Here is a 14,103-nt window from a genome sequence, read left to right as displayed (position 1 = left end):
ACCCGAAACATTTGACCCAAGTTAAACAATTTAAAGGCAATGCTACCAAATACTAATTGAGTGTATGTAAACTTCTGACCCACTGGGAATGTGATTAAAGAAATAAAAGCTGAAATAAATCATTCTCTCTAGTATTATTCTGACATTTCACATTCTTAAAATAAAGTGGTGATCCTAACTGACCTAAGACAGGGAATTTTTACCAGGATTAAATGTCATGAATTGTGAAAAACTGAGTTTAAATGTATTTGGCGAAGGTGTATGTAAACTTCCGACTTCAACTGTATATACACTGCTAAATTAATAGTACGAAGAATGCATTGAGATAATTATCTGTAGTTATTCTCAGGATGAGGAAGGTCATAATAGAATTATGGATATATATATACGGTATGTTAATATAATTGTACATTCTGACAGTTGTAATGTGTGATAAAGTTGAGGGTTTTAATTTTGAGTGATAGGACCAATGTGAATCACTTAGAATTGTCATTCAAAATTTGGTTGAGATAAGTAATTTGGTTTTGGTTATGATTTATAAGATGACTGAGTGATTTAAAGTAAATTGTTAGTATATATGAGTAACTAAAGATGTTGAAACTATTTTCAGCATGAATGGTATTGCTTGTACAATTGCGAGATAACTGTCTTAAATAGATATTATGGTTAAAACAGCGATACATTATTGTAATGTCTTAGGATACACTTAGGATTTATTTTGAACATCATTCAGGTTACTAATTATAGAGCCCAGAATAAATTGTTATTATTTACACTTACTGTGGTAATATCTATGAGAGTTTTATGTTAAAGTAAGGAACGACCACATACATTCGCTGGGACCCTATTCCCAGCTAAGTGACATGAAGCAGCAGGACTGGGGACCACAGCCAGGATGGTGCACTTATCCTGGGGAGAACCTAGGGAAGAGAGGGGGTGGGGATGGGGAAGAGGAGGGCGATCGGGGGAGAAACACAGAGACAGACATTTTAAAAGATTGGAGATGACTATCCATAAAAACAACACACATGTTCTCAGACACTAGCTTGGAGATCCGTGACAGGATGTCTGTCACCCCGCTGAGCCTCTCCTGCAGTTTTGGGGTCACATCCACTTGAATGTCCTTCATACGAGGGACCTCCACCAGCCGAGACTCCTACAGAGCAAAGGAGGAAAATATGACATTTATGATTTATGTTAAAAATAATAAAATATTGGGATTTTTTCCCAAAACGACTTGCAGCTAACATATATATTTATATATGTGATCTATGTAAATAAAGGTATATAACACAGCTGTAAAACTGTGAATGAGTATATGGTGGAGGTCTACCTATTTCCCAGGAGCATAATAACAAGTGGATTTGGGTACAGTGTTTATTTCCCCCTAATATCTTTGAAGAATATACCTAAAATCATTAGGCCTACTTCTTTCTACTGCTGATCTGAGACCAGAAGGGTAAAACATTGCAGATAGAAATGCAATATATAGAGTATAAAGGATTGCCTGCCCTCCAAAGAAGAAACATCTGTTCTACATGATCTATTTCTATCTGAACGTTACACCTCAATCAAGCTTGTTAATTGATCGTTAAGTCTTGTTTGGCTTCAGGTGGGAGTCAGGTAAAGGGTCATTAGTGGCCTATATAAGCCTCTTACAGGCCATGGGAAGACATTACTTGTTGATAGCAAGACTGTTGTTGTTATCATGGGAGCTCTGAGAGGATTGCTGCTCTTTGTGCTGACTGTTGGGGTCTTCAATGGTTGGTTGACTAATGTTTTATTTGGATTGAAGGGCTTTGTTTGGGAACTATGCTTAACTTTGTAAATTGGATTAAAATGTGACTACTGTTTTGTGAGCTTCTCTTCTGTCAACTCTCTCCTCAGTTTGTTGTTCCCCTGTTGGAAAGTCCAAGAAGCAAGATCGAGTCTCTCTACAGAGGAGATTTGGAGGTAAGCGTTCTTTCCCCCACGTTTTATCCCATCCCTTGTAGCAATGTTCTTTGTCTCTGTATATGGTGGTGTTTGCGTTACTCTTTGGTGTTAATTGGCTTTAGTCAAATATTGACTGTTTAGAGACCAGAGGATCCCTTTTGTTTCATAATGTTTAGCCAGGAATTGTCAACCTTTGCTGTTGTAATAACTTGCTTGTGTACCGATATTTCTCAGAGCTAGCATCAAATGACGTCTCCATGGCACATGCCCTGGCCTTGCTCCGGTCCATAGTGTCTGACTCTAAACAAGCCAGAGAAGGTAAGGCCTGCAACATACTCTTACAACTGTGCTGAGTTGAGTGGTGTGCAATGTTGCGACACAATCAAATGGAACTGTAGCACAGATATGCTCCTGTAGAATGCCCAACTGTTTTGGTCTGTAATGCAGAGTATTTGGAGACCAATGACGACGACTCTACTGGTGCCGCTACCGGCTCGCCTGACGACGACGACTCTACTGGTGCCGCTACCGGCTCGCCTGACGACGACGACTCTACTGGTGCCGCTACCGGCTCGCCTGACGACGACGACTCTACTGGTGCCGCTACCGGCTCGCCTGACGACGCACGACTCTACTGGTGCCGCTACCGGCTCGCCTGACGACGCACGACTCTACTGGTGCCGCTACCGGCTCGCCTGACGACGACGACTCTACTGGTGCCGCTACCGGCTCGCCTGACGACGACGACTCTACTGGTGCCGCTACCGGCTCGCCTGACGACGACGACTCTACTGGTGCCGCTACCGGCTCGCCTGACGACGACGACTCTACTGGTGCCGCTACCGGCTCGCCTGACGACGACTCTACTGGTGCCGCTACCGGCTCGCCTGACGACGACGACTCTACTGGTGCCGCTACCGGCTCGCCTGACGACGACGACTCTACTATCAAAAAGTAAACAAGTGGGTATGGTACGATCTCCTCCGCTCTTGAGGTCTCCAGCACAAGTGGGAAAGTCTGTAGACCAACAGCCTTCTGTTACTGACCACGCTATTGAGGAACCATTCACCTCTGCAACTGGGATTTATTGGCCACAAACATGGAAATCTGAAGCGGGACATTGTGCTTAGGAGTCATGCAAGAGTTCATGGGTACTGTAGTCCAGGGTGTGTGGCTCTGCATTTGCTTGTTTTGACTCTAATACTTGTGTCAGTGTTTTTGTAGGTTCATACTTTGACATGAGGTCAGTTACCTGACTTGAGTAACTGGGTTGATGTGTACATTATTGCATGATTATAAACATGCTTTTGCATCAGCATTATTACAATGACCCCTTTGGGTATAAACAGGTTAAATGCTAGATTTTTTAATTACCATTTGACGTTGGTATTGATATCTGCTGTGTAGGTCAATGTATGCTAGTAGCATCCTACTTGGTTTTTAGAATCGAATGGGTCCTAGTCCATGGTAACTTGTTTACTGGGTTTTAGAACTGAGGTCTTAGTTTGGGGGTGGTACATGTCAATGAGGATGTTGCAGAATCTGTGAATAATAGTGAAGACATCAACACTATGGAATCATGTAGTAACCAAAAAAGTGTAAAACAAATCCAAATATATTTGAGATTCTTCAAAGTAGCCACCCTTTGCCTTGACAGCTTTGCATTCTCTCAACCAGCTTCATGAGGTAGACAGCTGGAATGCATTTCAATTAACAGGTGTGAGAAACGACAGTCCATTACTTTCAGACATGAAGGTCAGTCAATCCGGAGCATTTCAAGTACTTTGACAGTGTCTTCAAGTGCAGTCAAAACATCTAGCGCTGTGATGAAACTGGCTCTCATGAGGACTGCCACAGGTAAGGAAGACCCAGAGTTACCTCTGCTGCGGAGGATAAGTTCATTAGTTACCAGCCTCAGAAATTGCCGCACAAATAAATGCTACAGAGTTCAAGTAACAGACGCATCTCAACAAACTGTTCAGTAGAGACTGCGTCTATCAGGCCTTCATGGTCAAATTGCTGCAAAGAAACCACTACTAAAGGACACCAATAAGAAGAGACTTGCGTGGGCCAAGAACCACAAGCAAATCAAATTCTATTGGTCACATACACCTGTTTAGCAGATGTTATTGGGGTGTAGCGAAATGCATGCGCTTCTAGCTCCGACAGTGCAGTAATATCTAACAATTTCACAACATATACCCAATATACACATCTAAGTAAGGAATTAATTAAGAACATATACATATGGACAAGCGATGTTACAGCGGCATGGACTAAGATACAGTAGAATAGTATAGAATTCAGTATATACACATATGAAATGAGTAATGCAAGATATGTAAACATTATTAAAGTGGATGGTGTTCCATTTCTTAGTGTCCAGTGATTTCTATAAGTCTATAGGCAGCAGCCTCTAATGTGGTAGTGATGGCTGTTTAACAGTCTGATGGTCTTGAGATAGAAGCTGTTTTTCAGTCTCTGTCCCAGCTTTGATGCACCTGTACTGACCTCGCCTTCTGGATTCTTTGCTGCCCTTCTTGACACCAGGCCATCCTCCAAAAGTCTTCGCCTCACTGTGCGTGCAGATGCACTCACACCTGCCTGCTGCCATTCCTGAGCAAGCTCTGCACTGGTGGTGCCCCGATACCGCAGCTGAATCAACTTTAGGAGACGGTCCTGGCGCTTGCTGGACTTTCTTGGGCGCCCTGAGGCCTTCACAACAATTGAACCTCTCTCCTTGAAGTTCTTGATGATCCGATAAATGGTTGATTTAGGTGCAATCTTACTAGCAGCAATATCCTTGCCTGTGCAGCCCTTTTGTGCAAAGCAATGATGACGGCAGGTAACCATGGTTAACAGAGGAAGAACAATGATTTCAAGCACCACCCTCCTTTTAAAGCTTCCAGCCTGTTATTCTAACTCAATTAGCATGACAGAGTGATCTCAGGCCTTGTCTTCGTCAACACTCTCACCTGTGTTAACGAGAGAATCACTGACATGATGGCAGCTGGTCCTTTTGTGGCAGGGCTGAAATGCAGTGGCATTTTTTGTTTGTGATTAAGTTCATTTTCATGGCAAAGAGCGACTTTGCAATTAATTGCAATTCATCTGATCACTCTACATGACATTCTGGATTATATGCAAATTGCCATCATCAAAACTGAGGCAGCAGACTTTGTGAAAATTATTATTCGTGTAATTCTCAAAACTTTTTGACCACGACTGTATACACTCTGTTACAAGTCTCTCCACGAACATCTGGTAATCATCATGAGCACTCCCATTCTTTGATGTTATTACTCTTTACCCCAAGTCAGTATATCCTGTCCATCAATCATGCTATCATAAACATCAGTAATCTCCTCTGACATAACAGAATGTAGACTCTGTGGCACCAAGCCAATTATCTAGTAACTCTAACCTGGTCCCCACGATGCTATGACATGACATAACACTATAAAAACCTCATATCACTAACCTAAATGACAAAGTGAAACGAAGGAAGCCTGTACAGAATAAAAAATATTCCAAAACATGCATCCTGTTTGCAATAAGGCACTAAAGTAAAACTGAAAAAAAAATGTGGCAAAGAAATTAACTTAATGTCTTGAACATAAAGTTATATTTGGGGCAATTCCAACACATCACTGAGTACCACTTTTCATATTTTCAAGCATGATGGTGGCTGCATCATGTTATGGGTGTGCTTGTCATCTGCAAGAACTAGGGATTTTTTGGGGGGATACAAATAAATGGAATAGAGCTACTGTAAGTACAGGCAAAATTCTAGAGGAAAACCTTTTATTTTTATTTATTTTATTTCACATTTATTTAACCAGGTAAGCCAGTTGAGAACAAGTTCTCATTTACAACTGCGACCTGGCCAAGATAAAGCAAAGCAGTGCGATTAAAAACAACAACACAGATTTAAATATGGGGTAAAACAAAACATAAAGTCAAAAATAGAACAGAAAATATATATACAGTGTGTGCAAATGTAGCAAGTTATGGAGGTAAGGCAATAAATAGGCCATAGTGCAAAATAATTACAATTAGTATTAACACTGGAATGATAGATGTGCAAGAGATGATGTGCAAATAGAGATACTGGGGTGCAAATGAGCAAAATAAATAACAATATGGGGATGAGGTAGTTGGGTGGGCTAATATCAGATGGGCTGTGTACAGGTGCAGTGATCGGTAAGGTGCTCTGACAACTGATGCTTAAAGTTAGTGAGGGAAATAAGAGTCTCCAGCTTCAGAGATTTTTGCAGTTCGTTCCAGTCATTGGCAGCAGAGAACTGGAAGGAATGGCGGCCAAAGGAGGTGTTGGCTTTGGGGATGACCAGTGAGATATACCTGCTGGAGCGCATACTACGGGTGGGTGTTGCTATGGTGACCAATGAGCTAAGATAAGGCAGGGATTTGCCTAGCAGTGATTTATAGATGGCCTGGAGCCAGTGGGTTTGGCGACGAATATGTAGTGAGGACCAGCCAACAAGAGCGTACAGGTCACAGTGGTGGGTAGTATATGGGGCTTTGGTGACAAAACGGATGGCACTTTGATAGACTACATCAATTTTGCTGAGTCGAGTGTTGGAGGCTATTTTGTAAATGACATCGCCGAAGTCAAGGGTCGGTAGGATGGTCAGTTTTACGACGGCATGTTTGGCAACATGTTGCAAAATAGGAAGCCGATTCTAGATTTAACTTTGGATTGGAGATGCTTAATGTGAGTCTGGAAGGAGAGTTTACAGTCTAAGCAGACACCTAGGTATTTGTAGTTGTCCACATACTCTAAGTCAGACCCGTCGAGAGTAGTGATTCTAGTCGGGTGGGTGGGAGCCAGCAGCATTCGATTGAAGAGCATGCATTTAGTTTTACTTGTGTTTAAGAGCAGTTGGAGGCTACGGAAGGAGTGTTGTATGGCATTGAAGCTCGTTTGGAGGTTTGTTAACACAGTGTCCAATGAAGGGCCAGATGTATACAAAATGGTGTCGTCTGCGTAGAGGTGGATCTGAGAATCACCAGCAGCAAGAGCGACATCATTGATATACACAGAGAAAAGAGTCGGCCCTAGAATTGAACCCTGTGGCACCCCCATAGAGACTGCCATAGGTCCAGACAACAGGCCCTCCAATTTGACACATTGAACTCTATCTGAGAAGTAGTTGGTGAACCAGGCGAGGCAGTCATTTGAGAAACCAAGGCTATTTAGTCTGCCAATAAGAATGCGGTGGTTGACAGAGTCGAAAGCCTTGGCCAGGTCGATGAAGACGGCTGCACAGTACTGTCTATTATCGATCGCGGTTATAATATCGTTTAGGACCTTGAGCGTGGCTGAGGTGCACCCATGACCAGCTCGGAAACCGGATTGCATAGCGGAGAAGGTACGGTGTGATTCGAAATGGTCGGTGATCTGTTTGTTAACTTGGCTTTCAAAAACTTTCGAAAGGCAGGGCAGGATGGATATAGGTCTGTAACAGTTTGGATCTAGAGTGTCACCCCCTTTGAAGAGGGGGATGACCGCGGCAGCTTTCCAATCTCTGGGGCTCTCTGAGAGGTTGAACAGGGTAGTAATAGGGGTTGCGACAATTTCGCGGCTAATTTAAGAAAGAAAGGGTCCAGATTATCTAGCCCAGGTGATTTGTAGGGGTCCAGATTTTGCAGCTCTTTCAGAACATCAGCTGTCTGAATTTGTGTGAAGGAGAAGCGGGTGGGCATGGGCAAGTTGCAGCGGAGGGTGCAGAGCTGGTGACCGGGCTAGTGGTAGCCAGGTGGAAAGCATGGCCAGCCGTAGCAAAATGCTTGTTGAAATTCTCGATTATTGTAGATTTATCGGTGGTGATAGTGTTTCCTAGCCTCAGTGCAGTGGGCAGCTGGGAGGAGGTGCTCTTATTCTCCATGGACTTTACAGTGTCCCAAAACTTTTTGGAGTTAGTGCTACAGGATGCACATTTCTGTTTGAAAAAGCTAGCCTTTGCTTTCCTAACTGCTTGTGTATATTGGTTCCTAACTTCCCTGAAAAGTTGTGGGCAGAACTGAAAAAGCGTGTGCGAGCAAGGAGGCCTACAAACCTGACTCAGTTACACCAGCTCTGTCAGGAGGAATGGGCCAAAATTCACCCAACTTATTGTGGGAAGCTTGTGGAAGGCTACCCGAAACATTTGACCCAAGTTAAACAATTTAAAGGCAATGCTACCAAATACTAATTGAGTGTATGTAAACTTCTGACCCACTGGGAATGTGATTAAAGAAATAAAAGCTGAAATAAATCATTCTCTCTAGTATTATTCTGACATTTCACATTCTTAAAATAAAGTGGTGATCCTAACTGACCTAAGACAGGGAATTTTTACCAGGATTAAATGTCATGAATTGTGAAAAACTGAGTTTAAATGTATTTGGCGAAGGTGTATGTAAACTTCCGACTTCAACTGTATATACACTGCTAAATTAATAGTACTAAGAATGCATTGAGATAATTATCTGTAGTTATTCTCAGGATGAGGAAGGTCATAATAGAATTATGGATATATATATATATACGGTATGTTAATATAATTGTACATTCTGACAGTTGTAATGTGTGATAAAGTTGAGGGTTTTAATTTTGAGTGATAGGACCAATGTGAATCACTAAGAATTGTCATTCAAAATTTGGTTGAGATAAGTAATTTGGTTTTGGTTATGATTTATAAGATGACTGAGTGATTTAAAAGTAAATTGTTAGTATATATGAGTAACTAAAGATGTTGAAACTATTTTCAGCATGAATGGTATTGCTTGTACAATTGCGAGATAACTGTCTTAAATAGATATTATGGTTAAAACAGCGATACATTATTGTAATGTCTTAGGATACACTTAGGATTTATTTTGAACATCATTCAGGTTACTAATTATAGAGCCCAGAATAAATTGTTATTATTTACACTTACTGTGGTAATATCTATGAGAGTTTTATGTTAAAGTAAGGAACGACCACATACATTCGCTGGGACCCTATTCCCAGCTAAGTGACATGAAGCAGCAGGACTGGGGACCACAGCCAGGATGGTGCACTTATCCTGGGGAGAACCTAGGGAAGAGAGGGGGTGGGGGATGGGGAAGAGGAGGGCGATCGGGGGAGAAACACAGAGACAGACATTTTAAAAGATTGGAGATGACTATCTATAAAAACAACACACATGTTCTCAGACACTAGCTTGGAGATCCGTGACAGGATGTCTGTCACCCCGCTGAGCCTCTCCTGCAGTTTTGGGGTCACATCCACTTGAATGTCCTTCATACGAGGGACCTCCACCAGCCGAGACTCCTACAGAGCAAAGGAGGAAAATATGACATTTATGATTTATGTTAAAAATAATAAAATATGGGGATTTTTTCCCAAAACGACTTGCAGCTAACATATATATTTATATATGTGATCTATGTAAATAAAGGAATATAACACAGCTGTAAAACTGTGAATGAGTATATGGTGGAGGTCTACCTATTTCCCAGGAGCATAATAACAAGTGGATTTGGGTACAGTGTTTATTTCCCCCTAATATCTTTGAAGAATATACCTAAAATCATTAGGCCTACTTCTTTCTACTGCTGATCTGAGACCAGAAGGGTAAAACATTGCAGATAGAAATGCAATATATAGAGTATAAAGGATTGCCTGCCCTCCAAAGAAGAAACATCTGTTCTACATGATCTATTTCTATCTGAACGTTACACCTCAATCAAGCTTGTTAATTGATCGTTATGTCTTGTTTGGCTTCAGGTGGGAGTCAGGTAAAGGGTCATTAGTGGCCTATATAAGCCTTTTACAGGCCATGGAAGACATTACTTGTTGATAGCAAGACTGTTGTTGTTATCATGGGAGCTCTGAGAGGATTGCTGCTCTTTGTGCTGACTGTTGGGGTCTTCAATGGTTGGTTGACTAATGTTTTATTTGAATTGAAGGGCTTTGTTTGGGAACTATGCTTAACTTTGTAAATTGGATTAAAATGTGACTACTGTTTTGTGAGCTTCTCTTCTGTCAACTCTCTCCTCAGTTTGTTGTTCCCCTGTTGGAAAGTCCAAGAAGCAAGATCGAGTCTCTCTACAGAGGAGATTTGGAGGTAAGCGTTCTTTCCCCCACGTTTTATCCCATCCCTTGTAGCAATGTTCTTTGTCTCTGTATATGGTGGTGTTTGCGTTACTCTTTGGTGTTAATTGGGTTTAGTCAAATATTGACTGTTTAGAGACCAGAGGATCCCTTTAGTTTCATAATGTTTAGCCAGGAATTGTCAACCTTTGCTGTTGTAATAACTTGCTTGTGTACCGATATTTCTCAGAGCTAGCATCAAATGACGTCTCCATGGCACATGCCCTGGCCTTGCTCCGGTCCATAGTGTCTGACTCTAAACAAGCCAGAGAAGGTAAGGCCTGCAACATACTCTTACAACTGTGCTGAGTTGAGTGGTGTGCAATGTTGCGACACAATCAAATGGAACTGTAGCACAGATATGCTCCTGTAGAATGCCCAACTGTTTTGGTCTGTAATGCAGAGTATTTGGAGACCGACGACGACGACTCTACTGGTGCCGCTACCGGCTCGCCTGACCGACGACGACTCTACTGGTGCCGCTACCGGCTCGCCTGACGACGACGACTCTACTGGTGCCGCTACCGGCTCGCCTGACGACAGCGACTCTACTGGTGCCGCTACCGGCTCGCCTGGCGACCAGCGACTCTACTGGTGCCGCTACCGGCTCGCCTGACGACGACGACTCTACTGGTGCCGCTACCGGCTCGCCTGACGACGCACGACTCTACTGGTGCCGCTACCGGCTCGCCTGACGACGAGCGACTCTACTGGTGCCGCTACCGGCTCGCCTGACGACGACGACTCTACTGGTGCCGCTACCGGCTCGCCTGACGACGCGACTCTACTGGTGCCGCTACCGGCTCGCCTGACGACGACGACTCTACTGGTGCCGCTACCGGCTCGCCTGACGACGACTCTACTGGTGCCGCTACCGGCTCGCCTGACGACGACTCTACTGGTGCCGCTACCGGCTCGCCTGACGACGACGACTCTACTGGTGCCGCTACCGGCTCGCCTGACGACGACTCTACTATCAAAAAGTAAACAAGTGGGTATGGTACGATCTCCTCCGCTCTTGAGGTCTCCAGCACAAGTGGGAAAGTCTGTAGACCAACAGCCTTCTGTTACTGACCATGCTATTGAGGAACCATTCACCTCTGCAACTGGGATTTATTGGCCACAAACATGGAAATCTGAAGCGGGACATTGTGCTTAGGAGTCATGCAAGAGTTCATGGGTACTGTAGTCCAGGGTGTGTGGCTCTGCATTTGCTTGTTTTGACTCTAATACTTGTCAGTGTTTTTGTAGGTTCATACTTTGACATGAGGTCAGTTACCTGACTTGAGTAACTGGGTTGATGTGTACATTATTGCATGATTATAAACATGCTTTTGCATCAGCATTATTACAATGACCCCTTTGGGTATAAACAGGTTAAATGCTAGATTTTTTAATTACCATTTGACGTTGGTATTGATATCTGCTGTGTAGGTCAATGTATGCTAGTAGCATCCTACTTGGTTTTTAGAATCGAATGGGTCCTAGTCCATGGTAACTTGTTTACTGGGTTTTAGAACTGAGGTCTTAGTTTGGGGGTGGTACATGTCAATGAGGATGTTGCAGAATCTGTGAATAATAGTGAAGACATCAACACTATGGAATCATGTAGTAACCAAAAGTGTAAAACAAATCCAAATATATTTGAGATTCTTCAAAGTAGCCACCCTTTGCCTTGATGACAGCTTTGCATTCTCTCAACCAGCTTCATGAGGTAGACAGCTGGAATGCATTTCAATTAACAGGTGTGAGAAACGACAGTCCATCATTACTTTCAGACATGAAGGTCAGTCAATCCGGAACATTTCAAGTACTTTGACAGTGTCTTCAAGTGCAGTCAAAACATCTAGCGCTGTGATGAAACTGGCTCTCATGAGGACTGCCACAGGTAAGGAAGACCCAGAGTTACCTCTGCTGCGGAGGATAAGTTCATTAGTTACCAGCCTCAGAAATTGCCGCACAAATAAATGCTACAGAGTTCAAGTAACAGACACATCTCAACAAACTGTTCAGTAGAGACTGCGTCTATCAGGCCTTCATGGTCAAATTGCTGCAAAGAAACCACTACTAAAGGACACCAATAAGAAGAGACTTGCGTGGGCCAAGAACCACAAGCAAATCAAATTCTATTGGTCACATACACGTGTTTAGCAGATGTTATTGGGGTGTAGCGAAATGCATGTGCTTCTAGCTCCGACAGTGCAGTAATATCTAACAATTTCACAACATATACCCAATATACACATCTAAGTAAGGAATTAATTAAGAACATATACATATGGACAAGCGATGTTAGAGCGGCATGGACTAAGATACAGTAGAATAGTATAGAATTCAGTATATACACATATGAAATGAGTAATGCAAGATATGTAAACATTATTAAAGTGGATGGTGTTCCATTTCTTAAAGTGTCCAGTGATTTCTATAAGTCTATAGGCAGCAGCCTCTAATGTGGTAGTGATGGCTGTTTAACAGTCTGATGGTCTTGAGATAGAAGCTGTTTTTCAGTTTCTGTCCCAGCTTTGATGCACCTGTACTGACCTCGCCTTCTGGATTCTTTGCTGCCCTTCTTGACACCAGGCCATCCTCCAAAAGTCTTCGCCTCACTGTGCGTGCAGATGCACTCACACCTGCCTGCTGCCATTCCTGAGCAAGCTCTGCACTGGTGGTGCCCCGATACCGCAGCTGAATCAACTTTAGGAGACGGTCCTGGCGCTTGCTGGACTTTCTTGGGCGCCCTGAGGCCTTCACAACAATTGAACCTCTCTCCTTGAAGTTCTTGATGATCCGATAAATGGTTGATTTAGGTGCAATCTTACTAGCAGCAATATCCTTGCCTGTGCAGCCCTTTTGTGCAAAGCAATGATGACGGCAGGTAACCATGGTTAACAGAGGAAGAACAATGATTTCAAGCACCACCCTCCTTTTAAAGCTTCCAGTCTGTTATTCTAACTCAATTAGCATGACAGAGTGATCTCAGGCCTTGTCTTCGTCAACACTCTCACCTGTGTTAACGAGAGAATCACTGACATGATGGCAGCTGGTCCTTTTGTGGCAGGGCTGAAATGCAGTGGCATTTTTTTGTTTGTGATTAAGTTCATTTTCATGGCAAAGAGCGACTTTGCAATTAATTGCAATTCATCTGATCACTCTACATGACATTCTGGATTATATGCAAATTGCCATCATCAAAACTGAGGCAGCAGACTTTGTGAAAATTATTATTTGTGTAATTCTCAAAACTTTTGACCACGACTGTATACACTCTGTTACAAGTCTCTCCACGAACATCTGGTAATCATCATGAGCACTCCCATTCTTTGATGTTATTACTCTTTACCCCAAGTCAGTATATCCTGTCCATCAATCATGCTATCATAAACATCAGTAATCTCCTCTGACATAACAGAATGTAGACTCTGTGGCACCAAGCCAATTATCTAGTAACTCTAACCTGGTCCCCACGATGCTATGACATGACATAACACTATAAAAACCTCATATCACTAACCTAAATGACAAAGTGAAACGAAGGAAGCCTGTACAGAATAAAAAATATTCCAAAACATGCATCCTGTTTGCAATAAGGCACTAAAGTAAAACTGAAAAAAAAATGTGGCAAAGAAATTAACTTAATGTCTTGAACATAAAGTTATATTTGGGGCAATTCCAACACATCACTGAGTACCACTTTTCATATTTTCAAGCATGATGGTGGCTGCATCATGTTATGGGTGTGCTTGTCATCTGCAAGAACTAGGGATTTTTGGGGGGGATACAAATTAATGGAATAGAGCTACTGTAAGTACAGGCAAAATCCTAGAGGAAAACCTTTTATTTTTATTTATTTTATTTCACATTTATTTAACCAGGTAAGCCAGTTGAGAACAAGTTCTCATTTACAACTGCGACCTGGCCAAGATAAAGCAAAGCAGTGCGATTAAAAACAACAACACAGAGTTAAATATGGGGTAAAACAAAACATAAAGTCAAAATAGAACAGAAAATATATATACAGTGTG

At 42.5% G+C, this 14,103-nt stretch overlaps 2 protein-coding genes across 2 annotated transcripts; both read left to right on the top strand.

The window, feature by feature from the left end:
- The first annotated feature begins 1,686 nt into the window (after positions 1 to 1,686).
- LOC123481133 (polysialoglycoprotein-like) lies at positions 1,687 to 2,889 on the top strand. Its single transcript, XM_045209704.1, has 4 exons — positions 1,687 to 1,763; positions 1,888 to 1,953; positions 2,170 to 2,253; positions 2,383 to 2,889. The coding sequence occupies exons 1-4, from the start codon at positions 1,709 to 1,711 to the stop codon at positions 2,592 to 2,594; spliced, it is 417 nt and encodes a 138-aa protein (XP_045065639.1). The 5' UTR covers positions 1,687 to 1,708; the 3' UTR covers positions 2,595 to 2,889.
- A 6,896-nt stretch (positions 2,890 to 9,785) lies between these two features.
- LOC123482394 (polysialoglycoprotein-like) lies at positions 9,786 to 10,576 on the top strand. The gene is made up of 4 exons (XM_045209938.1): positions 9,786 to 9,862; positions 9,987 to 10,052; positions 10,269 to 10,352; positions 10,482 to 10,576. Exons 1-4 carry the CDS (start codon positions 9,808 to 9,810, stop codon positions 10,574 to 10,576), a joined length of 300 nt encoding a protein of 99 aa, XP_045065873.1. The 5' UTR covers positions 9,786 to 9,807.
- Positions 10,577 to 14,103: the final 3,527 nt, after the last annotated feature.

This window comes from Coregonus clupeaformis, chromosome 31 (genome assembly GCF_020615455.1).
Source record: "Coregonus clupeaformis isolate EN_2021a chromosome 31, ASM2061545v1, whole genome shotgun sequence".
NCBI classification, from domain to species: domain Eukaryota; kingdom Metazoa; phylum Chordata; class Actinopteri; order Salmoniformes; family Salmonidae; genus Coregonus; species Coregonus clupeaformis.
This window is presented reverse-complemented; position numbering and strand designations above follow the sequence as displayed.